Raw genomic sequence first — 18,700 nt, forward strand, 5'->3', positions numbered from 1 at the left:
CGTGAACTTTTAAATAGTAACGGCTGATTCAACTGCAAGTTTCAGTTGCATTGTTTATTTGACCATAAACTGGAAATTATAAAGCCCACTTCATAAATACTATCCAGAAAGCATAAAGAAGTATTGCAAACTAAATAACATTTTTATAACCAAGAAGAGTTCAGAATACATCAACTACACTTAAATAGTTCACAACCAAACTTTGGCCAGGCTACTTTACGGCAGAGGAAAGTGAGACTGAGGGGATGATGTGGTACTTCCAAAGCCCATTCAAGAGATGAGCTGCACTCCAAATGCAGAACTCTGATCCGAAGCCTTTTGAGAAATTGTTAATTAATTGAGCTTCTGCCCACAAGAACTCTAATTCTAATTCTAATTGGTGATTTCAAGCTTCCTGGATGTAGGAGGTACAAAAGAAAGTTGCAGGATCCAATCTGGGTTGGTCACTGGGACCAGACCCAGTGACTGGTGACCAACCCACATTGAATCCTGGAACACTATCCTGGGACACATATATTCGCCTTCATTCGCAAGAAAAGAAAGTGTTTAGATTGGGTTTGTCTCTCAGATGCTTTTGAGGTTGGGATAACAAGAAGCTAGAATAGGATAATTGATAATAACAGAGAGATAGATCACAATAGAATTCCTACAAATATAATAATTGGAAATAGGAGTTTCAACCCCAAGTTGGAATCACTCTTTATAATAAAGTGTTGTATGACATTTACTCTGATATGTTCTAATATTGTTCACTCAGCAATTCCAAAAGACAAATGCAAAAAAAAGGTGGTGGTGGTGATGATGGTATTGTGGATGGAGTGTAATTGAAACTCTGATTCATGTCTTTCTGTATTCTTCATTTCATTTTCACAATATTTTTTGGACCCTATAATTTGTAAAATCTCTGTTGGTTGAGAAGATCTTTATCTTATGTGTGGATTCAAATTCTGAAGCGGCATGCGAGATTAAAAAATTCTATTGGGCTCTTTAGGGAACAGCAAAGTGTAATGAAATACTGCAGAATAAAGGTCATATTTTTATTATTTTATTTATTAAAATTTTTATGCCGCCTAGCTCTCCTATAAAATCTGGGTGGCTTACAAGTTATATAAGTTCTTTAACATTATGTTACTTAACTGTATTTGAGTTTTATTTTGTTGTCTAAATTGTCTGTTTAAGGGGTGAACTTGAATACTGATTACTGACCAATACTTCATAGATTAGTGGAGGTTTAGCTGGGTAAATTACTATAAAAATTTAATTAATGTCTTCTCCCAAGGAAAGAATTTTATTCTGGGCATCTCCTCTGAAAGCCATAATCCTTTCATTGTCTTTGGAAAGGAAGAAATATTGATTTTTATAGACTTAATAGATTTCTATGGATTCTGTTCATAATTTTTGTATTACCCTATGACATGTTGGCATTGCCTTTTGGGCATACTGGCTGAATCTTCAGTTCTGCTTTAAATCCCCTGTTTACTAATTATTGTTTACTAAAGTGTTAAGAGTTTTTAATGTGTAATCTCTTGGGGAAAATATAGTCCTTTTTGGGACTGTAGGTGTGCCAAATTCATCGTGAAATCCTAAATTGTGCTGTGTACACATTGTGCCAAAGTAACATAATAACTGCGCGTGCACATGTGTGGATGTGCGTGAGTCTTTCAGAAGGAAAGAAAAAAAGAGGAGGGAGTGAAACTTTGATCTGTCCCAGCTTTGCTTATATTACTTCGTGACATTTGTGAGGAAGGCAGAATGAGAGAGAGGGAGGGAGAGAGGGGGAAAGAGAGAGAGAGAAAGAGAATGTATGAGTTATAGGAAATGCTCTTTATATAGTCACAAAGTTGGAAGAAAGTTACCACCGCTATCATTTGGAGTCATCCAATTTAGTGCCGGGGGTGTGTGTGTAGAAGACAACTAGTGTTTACAATGCCGTCTTTTGATGAGGTTTTAAAACAGGCTGGAGACTTTGGAAAGTTTCAAAAGAAGGTCTTCCTCCTCCTCTGCCAAACTGGCATTACCTTCTCCTTTCTATTTGTTGGGATTGTATTTCTGGGACGAGATCCCGAGCAATATTGGTGCAGGATCCCTGATGTATCTGAATTGAAGAAGCAGTGTGAATGGACGCTTGAAGAGGAATACAACATTACCATTCAAGCCTCAAGCCTGGTGAATTCTTCGCAATGTAAGAGGCATGACATAAAGTGGAATAACACCAGGCATAATTGTACGTATCCACTGGCTCATCTTACCAACAACTTTGCCGGTGAGTCATTTACTACATGCCAGGATGGCTGGTTATTCAAAAAACCTCACTCAACTATTGCCAGTGAGGTAAGTAAAAGCAGTGTTATCCAGAAAATTACGTTTATTTTCATAAGGATATGAAATAAATGGTTATTATTAATGCAAGTCAATAAATTGTATGGATATACAGTATATAAGGTAATACATTGTACAGTGTAAAAATAGATTTCATATTTGGATTAAACATTTGGTTTGGTTCATTTCCTATTTTCTACACAGTGTAAAAGTGTCGTGGATAATATGAGCCTTGTTTCATTGCCTTTTTGAAATAAGTTATATCTGGAGAGAGAGAGAGACAGAGACAGAGACAGAGAGAAAAAGACAGAAGAATGGAGGAATGCTATTATAGATGTTGGTTTGAACATAGGAATGGGAACAACTTCAAAAATTGAACATATTTGCACTGACAGACAATACTGTCTCAGTTACAGAGTTGTGCCTTGGTCCTCCAGATAAATCAGATATATTTTTTCATTTGAATACATTTTTTTAAAGTATTCCATTGATGGAGCAGGTCAAAGGGAATAGATTCTTTCCCCAGCATCTCCCTTTTAGGACGTTCCATATAGTATAATAGGTGAGATCTTTTCCTTGAGTCTTGGAAGAGCTGCTGTCATTTACAGAAGAACATCCTGATTGAGCTAAGTGAACAGCTAGCCCTAGCTAGACTAAAGCCATTTTCTTTTAGTTTTTAAATTCCCACCAAATTTCAGGGCAGTTCAGTAGCATTTATTTTAGTACAATCTCGTCGAAAATACGAGGTGGGAAGAAACAGGAAGCAACAGCTAGTATCTCAGCCAATGCATTTTCAAGACAGAACTAGTGTGCATAGCACAAACTATTACTTAAAACTACCTAGGCAGTTTACACAAAACCAGATTTATAGCAGCAGCTCAGTCATTTGGCGTGGACTGAAAGTCAACAAATCTTGAAACAGCTTTTGAGTGTCAAGAAATACATAATCAGGTGTTAAATGGCTGGAGGGGGAAGGAAAGTAAGAGAAGAGAAAAAAGAAGGGCTGCTCATATGAGCTATAATGGAAGCTCATTTGTTCTTTATGGATGGTCATTAAAATTGCAGAACTGAGTTCAATTAACTAGGGAAGACCCTTCAGATAAGGGTCTTATGTCTGCCTTATGGGTAAACTAGATAGGAATCACAGCCAGGTAAGCTAATTTTATTTTATTTAAAGCAGCACTGATAGAATCTTGCAAATCTGAAAGTACAATCCTCTCTTCTGTCTCCTTTATAATCCTGAGTGGGAGGGCGTCTTCTAAGCCTCTTGCCCCACCTACTCTACAAATGTAGGCTATGCTGTCTCTTATCTGACCGTTCCCTCGGCAGCATTTCTTGGCCCAGTTTCTCAAGGTCTTTCCCACATACCATGACACTCTATGACCTCAAAAGTAAGTCTAACTGAATGCATTGGGGCTTACTTTTAAGTAGGCTTGTATCACATTGCGCAGAAGATTGGGCTACACGCCAAACCACATGGTGATAAAAAAGCAATAACTCTTTCATTAAAAAAATATATAGAAATAGTAGCTATTGACCTGCCCAGCTATGACTGGTGCACATAGTATCCTCATGAGATGCATGGCAGTCTATATATTATACACTGCATCTTCCTCTTAGGCAGAAACTTCACAAAATGTCTTAAAAACATAATGGACTAACAGAATAATGAAAATAATTGCTTTATAAGCAACATCCAAAATAAACCCTATTAGTACCATACAGAACCAAAATCAGTGCAGTCATAAAAGATATAGTAAGTAGAAAGAAAATTGCAGGAAGCTACTGGGTAAAGTATGCAGGTTATTCCACTAATCGTATTTGTAATTTGAAAGACCACTATCATAAATGCATGCTTCCTAGGTCCCATAAGATGACAAAGCTTACAAGAAGGAAGCATGGAGCATGCCCTCCCAATGAAACAGGGAATGTTCTTGGAAAGGCAGTCCTTCAAGTACTTATGCACCCATTACTACTCATATCCTGTCTTCTGGACCTACTGAACTTTCCAGATGGTCTTCAAGGGTAGCCCCAAGTACAGCATATGGCAATAATACAGTCAGGAGATGAGAAAGGCAAGAGTGACCATGAACAGAGCCTCCCAGCCCCCCAAAATGAGCACAACTGGTATAAAAGAAGCCATTGTGCAAAGCCCCCCCCCCCACAGTACGGATGAAACCTGCTCTTCAAGCATGAGTCAGGAGTCCAGAATGAGTCCACATTGTGCATCAAATTTGAATGGGGCACTGCCACCTCATGCAGAAGCAAAGGTGGGGACACTTTAGATCCCAGATCCAGGGGATTCATAAGGATTTATTCTTGGCAAGGCTGAATCACAGCCTCTTCTTCCCTTCTCATATTCCTACAGCCTCCAGATACTGGGACAGAATAAAAGTGATGAAAGATTAAGATAACTAAACACAATTAAAATGGATTGTCTTTGAGTTAAATTCTTCTTATTTAAAAATAAATTTAACAGATCACATATATATATTGAACAGAAGTCATTCAGTACCAATCCTATCATATTACATTTGTGGCTGGTTATTGACTAAAGCCCAATTTTTTTGTCTGGGAAGAAATGTACATGTGTATATTTATGTCATTTTGTGTAAATATTATTTTTACTTCTTGTATCTCCTGCCAATGCATGCTTTAGATAAATAAAGTAGTAGCAGTTTTATGGGAACATTCCAGCTGTGAGTGGGGTTAGAAAAATGGCCAAGTGAAACTCATCTTTTCAAGTCTTATTGTGGTCCTTCCTGCTAATATTTTGTCAATTATTAATACAGAACTGAGGCAGTCAAAGAGTTCTTTGAAAGAAAAGGTTGAGGCGTTAAAAGCAGTTACTTTTCTAGTGCGGTCTTCCCCCCACCTTGGTACCCTTTGGGATTGTTAGTTGTTCCCACCTTCCTGGTCTAAAGTCTGTGGCATCTTAAGAACAAACCTAGATCAGCTAAGTTTTAGCCACAATCTCAAGCCAACCCCACTGTAACACTCTGACTGAGATCATTTTGAGGTTGTGAACTCAGGAAAAGTGTTCCATCAGCATTAGAAAGATCAACTACCTTAAGCTAAACCAGACCATTCATTTATTTAGCTCTGTATTATTTCACAAAATTGTAGATGGACATCCTTTCCTGCAATTCCTGGAAAACGATAGGAACTGAACTCTTGGCCTTTCGTGCACATGGGCTCAGGGACTTGGCTTGTGACAGCAGCTCTAAACCTGACCTAAATAAACATCTCTAGTAAGGCAATGGGTCAGTTACTATGCACCAATAGGATTTGCTCTGTATGGGTGTTTTATTTATTTATTTATTTAAATTTCAGTTTAGCTCATGCAATCAAAGTCCCTCTCAATAGTGATTTTTTTTTTAAAAAAAATGAAATAAACCTTCTGTGGGGAGGATTCAAAAACTGTCAGTGCAATTCTACACGGTCCCAATTTTTGTCTCTTTCTCAGTGATTTATGGCTACTGATATTCATGCAAGAGAAACGAAGAAGAAAGCCAGCTTGAATCATAGTTTAAGAAGATCAAATTAGGAAGTAAATCTGACCTTGCCAGGCCCTTCTGGTGACGCTGTAAATAACCAGTGCATCCTCTTCTCTCTTTTTTTTGCAAGTTAATTTTTTTAGGGAATCTTCTTTACATACACCTTACATTAAAATGTAAAACACAGAGCACAATCACAACACCAGGTAGTTAATGACAGCACAAAGGATAGTTGTAATTGGACTAATTCACATCATATGCTGGACAAGTTATTCATTTTGTTTTGCTGTAAAATGTTATTATGAATGTTTTATGACTTCATAATGATTCATCAACATAATTGCACTACTCTACTCTACTAACATTCATTGAAAAATCAAACTGCTAGGGGATCCTATAAAAATAAAACAATACAAAAATCCTGAGGATTTTGTCAGGAAATAACTCTCCCAGGACGTTGCATCAAATCCTGAGCTCAGATCCAGCCTCCTGGAATATATCAGTTGTTTCCCCATTTTTCCTAATGAGAAGCAAGAAACATTTGTGAGAAAAGAGGAATTCTTGCAACAGGTGTTCCTGGCTTGTATTCCTATATCATCTGTATTTCCAGCACAGATTGTGCTGTCCGAAATGAGATTATTGATAGCAGAAATGACTGAGCTCTGCATATTTTTTTTTTGCATATTTAGAGGAGCCAAAATAAGAGTATGAAGGTCGTGCGTGCCTTCTTTTGGTTTGCAGTGTGCAGTTTGCATACTGTCATCTTCTATTGCTCTAACAAATTCATTGGCTTAATTTTAACACAATGAGAAGTTATTTAATCTCAAATGTAGTACAATTACTGCACAGTGTGGAGATCTGTGTGTATTGCTAAGCACATTGGTTTGTGCTTAAATTGTAAGCCGCCCTGAGTCTTCGGAGAAGGGCGGGATATAAATGGGATTAAAATAAATAAATAAATAAATAAAAAGTATGCAAAACAGATATCTGACAGACATGAATGTCCCCAGCCCTTAACCCATGTCCCAGCAGATACATCAACTATCAATGACTCTGGAATGGCTTTAAGAGACCAGGGAAGGAACAAATCCTCTTTAGATGTTAATTCTCACGGAGGCATTCTCACCAGGGTGTTATTGTGATGCATTCTTAAAGATCATTTTTTAAAAAATTTATTCTCTTCTCTCTCTCATATCCTGGAAGACTGGAACATCCCTTTACAAAGCGATGCATGTGCTGAAGCTCATGGGTTCAGTATGATAAGTGGATGACAAGTGGTTTGTTTCTAAGAAAAGGGAGTGGGGAAGGGAAGAGAGCAGCATTAAATCCATAAAGCAACAATAACACTATTATTTTTTTCTCCCAAGACCTAAAACCCATTGTCCCTCTACTGAAACTTACTGTAGTTTTACGCTTCCTTCTGCAGTATGACCTTGTCTGTGAGAACAAGTGGCTAATAGACCTGACTCAGTCTATACTCAACATGGGATTTCTGGTAGGAGGTTTTGTTCTGGGATACGCTGCGGACAGGTAATGTTTGCCTGTTGAACTATGACCTATGAACTATGACCTTTGGACTGTATTGTCTTCCATGACAAATAAGGCTATGTCGTGCAATATGTAGATGGAGAGAGAAATACTTTACAGATAGTCTTCCATTTATAACAAGCAGTTGGCCAGTCAGTTTGGCCCCATTTTATGACCTTTTTTGCCACGGCTGTTAAGTGAATCATTGCAGTTGCTAAGTTAGTAACTTGGTTATTCTGTGAACCTAGTTTCCCTATTGACTCTGCTTATCAGAAGTTCACAAAAAGGAGACCACATGACCCCGGGACACAGCTGCCATCATCAATATGAACCAATCATCTGAATTTTGATCACATGACTATGGGGAGGCTACAACAGTCGGAAGTGTGAAAACCGGTCATAATTCACTTATTTTCAATGCTATTGTAGCTCTGAACAGTCATTAAATGAATGGTGGTAAGTCAAGGACTACCTGTGTGTACTGCATGCTCCTCTTTCCCTCCCTCACATTCAAACTTGAGGAAAGGACACTGAAAGCTTGCATTCATGTTTTGCAATAAAACGTATTTTTCTTTATTGTTCAAGTAGGGGAAAGTGTGGTGTCTGTCCATTGCAGTTTGCTAAGAAACCAAAGTATCCAAGCATTATCCTAGTCGGGGGGGGGGAACTATGGCCCCTTTACATCCAGATGGGAGTTGAAGTCCACAGGTAATAAAAGGGCCATAGTTGCCCACCTCTGATCTGACTGATGGACAGAGATTTCCACACTCTGGAGGCAAATTCAGACATAAAGCAGATGGCCTGCTTTTCTGGCTCTGTTCTGACAGCTGCAAGCATTTAAATGTAGATAAGTAGAATTACTTTATTTAAATGTAGATAAGTAGAATTATGAGGGACGTGGTGGCTCAGTGGGTTAGGACACTGAGCTTGTCAATCAGAAGGTCGGCAGTTTGGCGGGTCGAATCCTGAGTGCCGTGTAGCAGAGTGAGCACCTGTTACTCGTCCCAGCTTCTGCCAACCTAGCAGTTCGAAAGCACGTAAAAGATGCAAGTAGAAAAATAGGGACCACTACGGTGGGAAGGTAACAGCGTTCCGTGCGCCTTTGGTGTCTAGTCATGCCGGCCACATGACCACGGAGACATCCTCGGACAAGCGCTGGCTCTTCGGCTTTGAAACAGAGATGAGCACCGGCCCCTAGAGTCGGAAATGACTATCACGCATGTGCGGGGGAACCTTTACCTTTACCTTTTTAAGTAGAATTAAGCAAGATGATGATGATGACGGATAAGCTTTTGTTAAAGTTTTGTCCACTTTGACTCTAGTCTCTTGTTCCAAAGCCTTCCCTGATGTAAGAGATGTGGGCTACCGAAAGGTAACAAAGATGGCAAAAAAAAGTTTTTAGGGATTTATTGACTGTCATAGTATGTGGCATTAGTCATTCTACTAATGTCTGGCAGTGCTTCTACTCATTCTGGGATTCCTGACTTGTGTTTTCATCGTTTTCAGAGGTCCTGAGTCATAATTTTGAACCCTTAAGGCCCAAAGCAACAACAAAATAAATAGCTTTTGAGTATTTAACTAAAATACTAAAGGATAAAAACTTCCAACCCGCTGTGCTCCTTTCATGATAAATAGACAGTGTTAATTACAATCATTCATAGGTAGAAGAATGGATGTAATTTTCACATCCTCAATCTTCAATTTCTTACAGTTTAAAAGTGTAATCATTTTAAGGCACTTATCTTCACTAGTACAATCAGTTGTGAAACATCTGATCTCTTCCAAAGATGTGCATCCACCCAGGATGTGGCAGTAATTAATACGTGGAAGGAGTAGAACTGGTGTGAGATACCTTAGCATTCAACTAAGAATTATATTTAGAAGATCTAGCTCTATAGCAGTAACAGAGTCCTATGCATGTTTATGTAGAAGATATTCCCAAATAGTTTTATGAAACAACCTAAGAAGTTAATCTAATAAAGGGAGTAGCAATAAACCACGTTGATTGACGATCATGTAGCTTGTAATTGAATGTATCTGGGCAAACGTAGTACAGCGTCTATAATCTGAGGGAAGAAGAGAAATTTCACTAGTGATTTTTAAAGTTATCTTTGCCTCCTCTTGGCTCCATTTCTTCTTTATTCATTCGTTTATTTTGCTTCCCTTGACAGATTTGGCAGAATCACCATTTATCTCTTTTCTTGCTTTGGGGCAGGACTATGTGGCCTAATAGTGGCTTTTGCACCAAACATTATTGTATTTTCAATATTTCGCTTTCTACAAGGAATCTTTGGAAAGGGAACCTGGATGACAAGCTTTGTATTGGGTAAGGCATGGTGTGTTTTCCGTTCTTTCCCAATGCAGCTGGGGCAAAGTACAGAAGCTGAATAGCTTCACTGAAGGAGCTTTGCTGAATTGGATTTTATTGTAGAATTTGCTACAGCATCATTCTGATGAAGGTTGGTTTCCTATTTTTTCTGCTGGAAGCACAGCTTGACTTGCGCAAGTGGCAGGCGGGTGCACATGTGCACATGTGAGTGCCAGCCCACTGCTTGCACACGCTGGTTCTCCTCTCCCTTTCCTGGTCTGCCAAGCCATAAAGGTTGGGGATCCCTGACATCAGACGCTGGGGGGAAAAAAAGTGCTATTACTTCAACTATGATTTTTTTTATAATGGATCTCTTGTTTTCTTTCAAAGTTTTTTGTTTGTCTTTTTGTCAATTCAGTAACAGAGCTGGTTGGTTCAGATCACCGACGGGTCGTTGGAATTGTAATACAGATGTTCTTCACACTCGGAGTTGTGATTCTTCCTGGAATTGCTTATGTGATTACCACATGGCAGGGGATTCAACTAGTTACCACAATTCCCAACTTTCTTTTCCTGTTATATTACTGGTAACTCTGACATTACTTTCCTTTCCCCCCCCCCCACAATTATTTTTTCATGCATTCATGACGAGTCCTATTTAATGCAAATAGCAGCTGTTTCTTGCAATAGAGCCTTTCCCAACTTAGTCTTTTCTAGAAGTCGAACTCTCAATGCATCTTCAGAGAAGCACATCCAAAAAATTATGAAAATCTTGAGTCAAACACTTATTAAGGGCACTAGGTGGAGGAAAGCTAAAATGAGTTATTGTAATAAGCTGAGAATCATTTTTGTGTTGTGATTAAGACAATTTCTCTGTCTAAATCTCAGTCATTAGATAAGCTTTTATGACATCTACATTATGGGAGCAACAATAATACTCACCTATATTTTGGAGTTGTCATATAGACTATGAATTTATATAAGTTTGAAATCTATAAAAAATAATGCTTATCATTATTAATGAATAGCCATAAGTCATCATCCTTACTATGCCATGACTATATTCCATTAATATAATTGCTGTTCTTAATAATAAGATAATTAATGCAATCAGTTTAAAACAGGGGTAGTCAACCTTGGTTCTTTTATGACTCTTGGACTTCAACTCCCAGAATTCTTGAGCCTGGCTCAGGAATTCTGGGAGTTGAAGTCCATGAGTCATAAAAGAGCCAAGGTTGACTACCCCTGGTTTAAAACAATCCTAATACCTAATAAAAATGGGAGCACGTTTAAATATAAAGAAAACCAAATTCATGACAACAGGTACAGCAATCAGGTTTAAGATTTACAATGAAGACACTGAAGTGGTGATTATCTTCAATCTTCTAAGATCATCTATCAAGAGGAAAGAAACTAGCAGTTAAGAAATATGCTGCAGACTAGCAATTGATATAGTAGCAATGAAGGCCATGAAAAATATATTCAGATGTTGGGATGTATCTTATATCCACAGAATTAGAACCATGGAAAACAATGTTTTTTTCCCATTTTCTTCTATGGAAGTAGTTTTCTTTTATGGAAGTGAAATCTGGACAGTGACGAAGCAGGATAGAAAGAGGGTTTATGCTTTTGAGCACTGATATTGGAGTAAACTCCTGAGAAAAGCACAGCCAAGGATCATTAAACAAATCAACTCAGAGATCTCACTTGAGGCACAGACTTAAATGATCAAACCCACCATCTGGTCAGAGCTGAAGAAGCTTCTCCGGTGAGATGTGAAGCGTCTTCAAAAGGAAAACAAGAAAATCCAGTTGCCTCTTGAAAAAAAGCATCTTCGGGACAACCATGACCGGGATGACTGAGAATCTCTATAGACATCTAGAGAAACCATCTATATGATCACAAGGACTTGACACACATTTGATTGCATATAATCAAACTTGTTGATAATAAAGTGTTTGTAAGTCCTAGGTAGAATTTCAGAGCCATCAAATTATAGGTGTGAGTCACCTAATAATCAATAACAACTTCTAGCTTACTGTTGGAATGATTAGGTTCACTAGTTTCACTGAGTTCAATTGCGCTGGACCTCTTGTTGCCTTATCATATGCAACATCATTTATTGGCTCAGAAAAAGTCCACAATATAATTAACAGTCTCAACCAAACTGACACAAAGAGTATGAAAGCTTTTGGAAGGATATTCCAAAAAGCAGGGGAGGGGGCTGAAGAGGCCAGATTTGCAAGAGTCATTTTCCCCAGCCAAAGAAGTTTTCAGGAGGGAGAAGGAAACTCGGGAGTGCCAGGAAAGAACTAAAAGGCCTAGGAACTCATTAAGATGCTGATGAAGTTTTGGCATTCTTGCAGGCAATAAATCTAACCTGCTGACAGCTGCCAACTCTTCCTCATTGGTCTCTCATTTTTGGCAGGCTGGTCCCTGAATCTCCACGGTGGCTGATCACTCGCAAAAAAGGCAAGAAGGCCCTGCAGATTGTGCAGTCCGTTGCCAAGGAAAATGGACAAAGCCTCCCAGAGCATTTTTCAGAGGTACAGACTTTAATTTAATTTGTAAAATGTAATGTTATTGCATTACAACCCAGGGTGGTGTACGATACACCAAATTTAAGGTAAAACGATCCATGCAATAGACAAAGGGTGTCTGGAAGAAACAAACCACCATCTCAGAAATCAAGCAACCCACTCTCGCCCAAGGTCTGGGAAAAGAGCCAGAGCTTAAGGACTCATCTAAATATGGTCAAAGTGGGAGCCAAACAGATCTCTGGGAGTGGAGCAATGTCATTCCAGAGGGCAAGTGCTATAACTGCAACAATGGCTGTTTTTTCTACCACTGTATCTTAAAGAAAGTATTCTGTAAAAAATATCTCTTGCCATTTATTTAGACAAGTCTTCATATAAACCCACAGACTGAGCCCTGCAGGGTTTCAAAGCATAGCATCCCCTCAGCACAGAAGTCCTGTAGTCAAAGCAAGAATGGCTTGTGGGTCACATGTGCATGTGATGCTAGCAACCATTAAATTTGCTATTGCTAATGCTAAGCACATTGGTTTGTGCTTAAATTGTAAGCCGCTCTGAGTCTTCGGAGAAGGGCGGGATATAAATGGAATTTTTAAAAAAAAATTCTTTGAGGTGTTACATCACCTAGCACAGTGATGGCGAACCTTTTAGAGACCGAGTGCTGAAACTGCAACCCAAAACCCACTTATGTATCATCGGGTGCTGGGTGGGCTTGGCCCATTGGGTGGGTGTAGCCCATTGGGTGGGTGTGGCCCATTGGGTGGGCGTGGCTGCGGTGGTCACAGCAGACTGGGTGGGACTAAATTTTCAATCAATCAATTCCAACTTTGCGAGATTTTTTCCCCGCGAGAAGTTGAAATTGAATTGATTGAACCTTTTTTTTTTGAACACAGCGGCGGAGGCCTAAAGCAAAAAGGTTTTATAAAACCCAGCTAAAGGCCTAGGACTGGGACAACAGCGCACGTGCCCACAGAGAGGGCTCTGAGTGCCACCTGTGGCATACGTGCCATAGGTTCGCCACCACGGACTTAGCATTTAGGGAAAACTCCCCACCCCCTTCAGTTTTTTTGTGGCTTTGATCTGCCTCCCATTTCTCCTAGATTCCAGTTCAAATGGAAGAGCAAACTGAATGCCACTTGTAACAGTGTTTTGATTCCCTTCCTCTGTCTCTTGCCTCTAACCAAAGCACATGTTTATTAACAGAGCCCCACAGCAATTTCTTCTTACTCTTCTGGTTATGTCCTCACGTGTTTTCTATACACAGCTTAACCACTCTACAGTTGTAAATTAATAAGATTACCGGTACTCTCAATAGTTCTCTTTCTTTCATGATGGATTTTCTCAGTGAGATGGGTTTTACACACACACACACACACATACACAGATATACACAGAGAAACACATAATTCTCTATCTTGGTGATCCAGCTTGCTTCTAAGTAGAAATAGGCAACTTCAAGAAGTCAGTTTCATTCAGTCCACTGCAAGATGAAAGGATTAATATGATAGGGGTTTTTCCAACAACAGCTTCTGTTTTTACTAACGTGGATGTCATTGGCCAGAACTTGAAGGATTTATCAAACTTTTCAGCAGAACATAGGCAGAGTGAATCCTTTCCCAAAGAAATGGAACCTGTCTGTTTTCAGAAAAGAAGGTGCAAGGATTTGAAATTCTGTTGTTGCTTTTTATGGAAAACATTGTTTTAGACAACATTTAATGATTTTGGATAAACTCTAACAGACTTTAGATCACGAAGGATTCTTGACAGATTGTGAAGGAAACATTTGCCAGAATCTCCCCACCAACAATCCTTCCCCAACAATTGTTGAACAACATTTATGAAAATAATAGACATTATACAGGCATCGCTTGTCTTCTGAGAAAAGTTAGTTAGTTCTAAATCCTATAGTTAGACGTTTATGGTATAGTTTGAGCAAGCCACCATCAAATTAAATTTTGGATTTTCCCCATTCCTAATAGTATATAATATTTCTAAAGAAGAGGGTTTATGAGCCTGCATTATCTGTCATTATATCTTAGTTTATCTTGTACAGTGCACTTAATTCCTTGCTTGGAAAATGTTGTTAGTAAACTAAACTATTTTTTTTTGAAAGCGAAATGGAATGGAAAGTTGGCTATTTTTCCAGTCTCTTAAAACAGCAAAATTATGCTCCATCCCACATTTCCAAGAAGAATGTACTAAAACTTCATAAATCACTTATAAAGAGATTTTCTAACTTTTCATAACACTTGAACAGCACTACATGAAAGAGTCTCTTTCGACATAAATGTTATAAAGCATTGTGCATATTTAAGTATATTTATATATAAGGTCAGATTAAAAATAATGAACAAAAGTTGATGCTGGGGAGGGCATCAAATCAGTTTAGATTAAATTCAGTTTGTTCAACCACAATATTTTTAGAACTTTAACCTTGGCTTCCAGATTGTATTACTTTTCCTGCGTCATTTCAAAAATTTTAGTCTAACGTTTCGAGCTAGTGTTCTCAGCCACAATCCTAATTTATTGACAGCTGCACCTGGTCAGTTTTCAGTCATATCTACATATCTAAAGTGCACTTTGGCTCTTTTCCAAAGTCCTTTTGGATATACAAATACAGTCATTCTTGGCTCTGTGCCCAGCAAAGAGCACGATGCTTCCGGAAGTACTATGAAGGGAACATCAAATGCATTTTACATTCTGTACTGTCAGTGGAGTTTCTCCCTAAGTTTTGTAGCTCCAATTTCCAAAGGAAGGTTGAGGCTGGGTAGACAATTACATCCCAACAACTAAGTGTAGCAAACACCTAGTGCTAGGCTTGTAACAGAACAGAAAAGGATTGTGTTATTTAACACCCTATCATTGGTGGAAATAAGTTGGCGCATTTCTTTTGGGAAAAAATGATATGAAAACATTTCAAATCATTATCTATGTAAGACTTGGAAGAAAAGAGCAGTATGGGAGATGCCAACCCTTCCCCTCCTTGGATAAAGGATGCCAAGATGCCTTCATAATATATATTTTCTTCCATGTTCCCATGACTCCATCTTCAGCTTGTTCTCTGCCCATGAATGAGATAGCCATAAGTTATTTTGGCTGTACCAATATTGCTTTCTCTTTAAGCCAACAGTATCAAGCATCAATAGGAAAATACATAACTGAATTTTCTTTCCTACCCATTGTGCCAGTTGACAAATAGTAAGTGGAATTGGACTGGTGCTATGGGCCATCTCATGCAGGTGTGCCCGTTCTCTGGTCCCTGATAAGACTCCTATACCACCATTTTGCAATTCGCTCTTTAAAGAGCTGATTATGTACTTTGCTGCTGCTCTATCAGAATAGACTATTCAATAGGCAAGACAGTAGGTGTCCCAAAAGTTCAGTGAATACTTTAGTATTAAGATCAAAGATCAAAACTTATAAAATAATTCAGGGCATTTTGCAACTGTTCCTCAATGTCGGGCTTAGCATTTGTACAGTAACCGTGCGTCGTGGCATTTTAAAAGCCATATTTAACCCTGATACAAACTTTTTTTCACCACAGTGTTAAGAATTACTATTTTTTATTGTGTAAACAATAAAAAGTATAAAATTTTATAAAATGTAGCTGGCTAGTTTGTGTTCAGTCTGTTCTATAAACTTAAGTATTAAGTAAAGTTCATTCCAACCTGGTAATTGTTAGCTCTAAGCTAAAAATAAGAGTCACTTTTTTGGGTAGTGAGATGGATAGCATATACATTTAATAAATAATAGGTGGGGTGGAGTGGGGTGGGGTGGGGTGGAGTGGAGTGGAATGGAATAGAATAGAATAGAATAGAATAGAATAGAATAGAATAGAATAGAATAGAATAGAATAGAATAGAATAGAATAGAATAGAATAGAATAGAATAGAATAGAATAGAATAGAATAGAATAGAATAGAATAGAATAGAATAGAATAGAATACATTATAGTAGATTGAACATTTGTGGGGGTATATCCAACTGTACTCTGTTCACAGGGATGTAGCCATGTAGTTTAGGGAACGCACATATGCCATGGCGAGGAAAAAATGAAAAAAATATTAAGATGAAATGTGTTGGCTTATTAACAACTCTTTCATCATCCCTCTTGCCAATTTGCCTTTTGTTTTTAAAATTAAAACTAGTGCATTTCAAAACTAGAACACTTTTCCCCAAAACTATTTCTTTGCTGTTATTGGGAATATGAACTCTGCCTCTCTTACTTCTTAGATCAAGGTCTCCGATGAAGAGGTGAGCAACCCTTCTCTGTTTGATCTGGTTAGAACTCCGCAGATGAGAAAATTCACTTTGATTCTCATGTACGCCTGGTAGGTATCTCGCAGATGCACTGTGGCTATGCCTGTCACGTTTGATATTTCCCAGGCAATCCTGGAGGCCCCACTGTTTCTTGTTTTGTCTTGCTCTTCAAGGTTCACCAGTGCAGTAGTTTACCAAGGGCTTGTGTTGCGCCTGGGACTCATAGAAGGGAATCTGTATTTGGAGTTCTTCATCTCTGCGGTGATAGAGTTGCCTTCAGCTTTCTTAATCTTAGCGACCATTGACCGACTTGGCCGGCGTCCTCTGTTTGCCTCAGGAACCCTCGTGGCAGGGGCCGCCTGCTTAATCACAGCATTTTTACCAAAAGGTAACTAGATGGCTTCATTTTTCTTTTTCTTTTCCCTTTGTTATCTCACTTGTCTCTCAAAGCACTCAATTTAAGTACAAAAGTGCTTTTTAAAACCAGGTTCAAATATTTCAGTTGGTTGAAATAAGACTATGTGATACTCTTTCAAAAGAAACGCACTGCTTTTCTGAACATGATGGAAAATAATACAAGGGGTGGCAGCATTCAGCAGTAACACACAAGGCTCTTTCACACTGGGCGTTGATACCAATCTAGCCTGGAGGCCATATTGGGGGATTCCTGTTATTTGCCCTCCTTGAGCAGCTCAGTTGATTTTCCTCCAGATTGTCTGTGGTGTAAAGCTCGCCTTTTGCACTTTGTGACTCATACTGGAGTTACCTATTGGAGTTAATATAGGGGGGTTGTTTGCTGAGCAAATGAAAACAGATGGAGGCTATATACTCCCGATACTCCCGATACTCCCATTTTACACCTCTGCTCCGCGAGCTGCATTGGCTTCTAGTTGTCTTCTGGGTGAGATTCAAGGTGTTGGTAATGACCTACAAAGCCCTACATGGCATGGGTCCGGAATACCTTGGGGAGCACCTGCGGCCGGCATCAACTTCCCTCCGCCCAGTGCGCTCCCACAGAGAGGGCCTCCTCAGGGTGCCACCGGTCAAAGAATGCCGACTGGTGGCCCCCAGGGGGAGGGCGTTCTCTGTGGGCACGCCGGATTTATGGAACCATCTTCCGGTTGAGCTCCGGATGGCGCCCGACCTCAGCTCCTTCCGGCGCAATCTAAAGACTTACCTCTTCGAACAAGCTGGCCTGGCCTGATGGGATGGGGTTGGGTTTTATTAATGTGTTTTAACTTTTTTATTGTATTTTAACTTATTGTAAGAGTTGTGGGCATTCTGTTTAATCTCTTTTAATTTTTGTATTTTGTCTTTTAACATGCATTGCCCTGTTCACCGCCCTGAGTCCTTCGGGAGAAGGGCGGTATACAAATAAAATTAATAAATAAATAAATAAACTTCAAAACACCTTAGAGGTATTGGAGAGTGACCCCAAACCAACAAATAGAAATGTCTTAGTTTCCAACAGTGCCTGATTCTTATTTGTTGTATGATTGATAACAAAGTATATGTTTAAGTGACAATAGTACTGTGAAACTCTGTAATATAAAATAATGAGAAATCAATGAAGGCCACTGGGCTTGTTTCCCAAGACTTTTGCTTCAGACTTATCAGTCAGCTTTCATTAATTCGCTATTTATCTAAGCAGAGACAGCTGCGTTAGCACAGAAGGATGTGATTTGCCCGTCATTTATAATCTGAGTTCTCAACTCAGGCTTCTGAGAACAATTATCAGGTGATTCATCATCAATGCGTCATCCTGATCAGAGTATCTAGAGCAGGGGTAGGCAACCTTGGCTCTTTTACGACTCATGGACTTCAACTCCCAGAATTCCTGAGCCTCGATTGCTATGCTGGCTCAGGAATTCTGGGAGTTGAAGTCCATGAGTCGTAAAAGAGCCAAGGTTGCCTACCGCTGATCTAGAGCCTGTACTAGATAGACCTGCCCTGAACTACAGAGAGAAAAGGGATCATTGGAGTCATGAATGGGATATGAACTTGCAGAGCTCAAAGGAGCCTTCTAAAGAGCCTGAGAAATATCTCTTTGATTAATTATAATTATGATCCCTCCTAACTTTTAGGCCAGAAGGATCCTTCAACTTTAAGCAAAGTCCACAAAGAACAAGAGATATTGAGGATGGGGGCATGCAGGGTTTTTTTGGAGCCCATTGTGAATATCTTCTGAAATAAATTTCACTAAGGAAATTTACACACGTACAATGTAGTTGTATTAGAGGATAGAAAGCTCCTCG

At 39.0% G+C, this 18,700-nt stretch overlaps 1 protein-coding gene across 1 annotated transcript in view; it reads left to right on the forward strand.

Annotated features, from left to right (window-relative positions):
- The first annotated feature begins 1,794 nt into the window (after positions 1-1,794).
- Positions 1,795-18,700, forward strand: part of SLC22A3 (solute carrier family 22 member 3) — a 28,559-nt gene continuing 11,653 nt past the window's right edge. Inside the window, 7 exon segments of the mRNA XM_081313393.1 lie at positions 1,795-2,331; positions 7,243-7,346; positions 9,515-9,669; positions 10,070-10,238; positions 12,080-12,197; positions 16,419-16,516; positions 16,619-16,833. Coding sequence (XP_081169519.1) covers positions 1,927-2,331; positions 7,243-7,346; positions 9,515-9,669; positions 10,070-10,238; positions 12,080-12,197; positions 16,419-16,516; positions 16,619-16,833 — 1,264 coding nt within the window. The 5' untranslated portion in view covers positions 1,795-1,926.

Source organism: Vipera berus (assembly GCF_964194415.1).
Source record: "Vipera berus genome assembly, chromosome: 1".
Lineage (NCBI taxonomy): Eukaryota > Metazoa > Chordata > Lepidosauria > Squamata > Viperidae > Vipera > Vipera berus.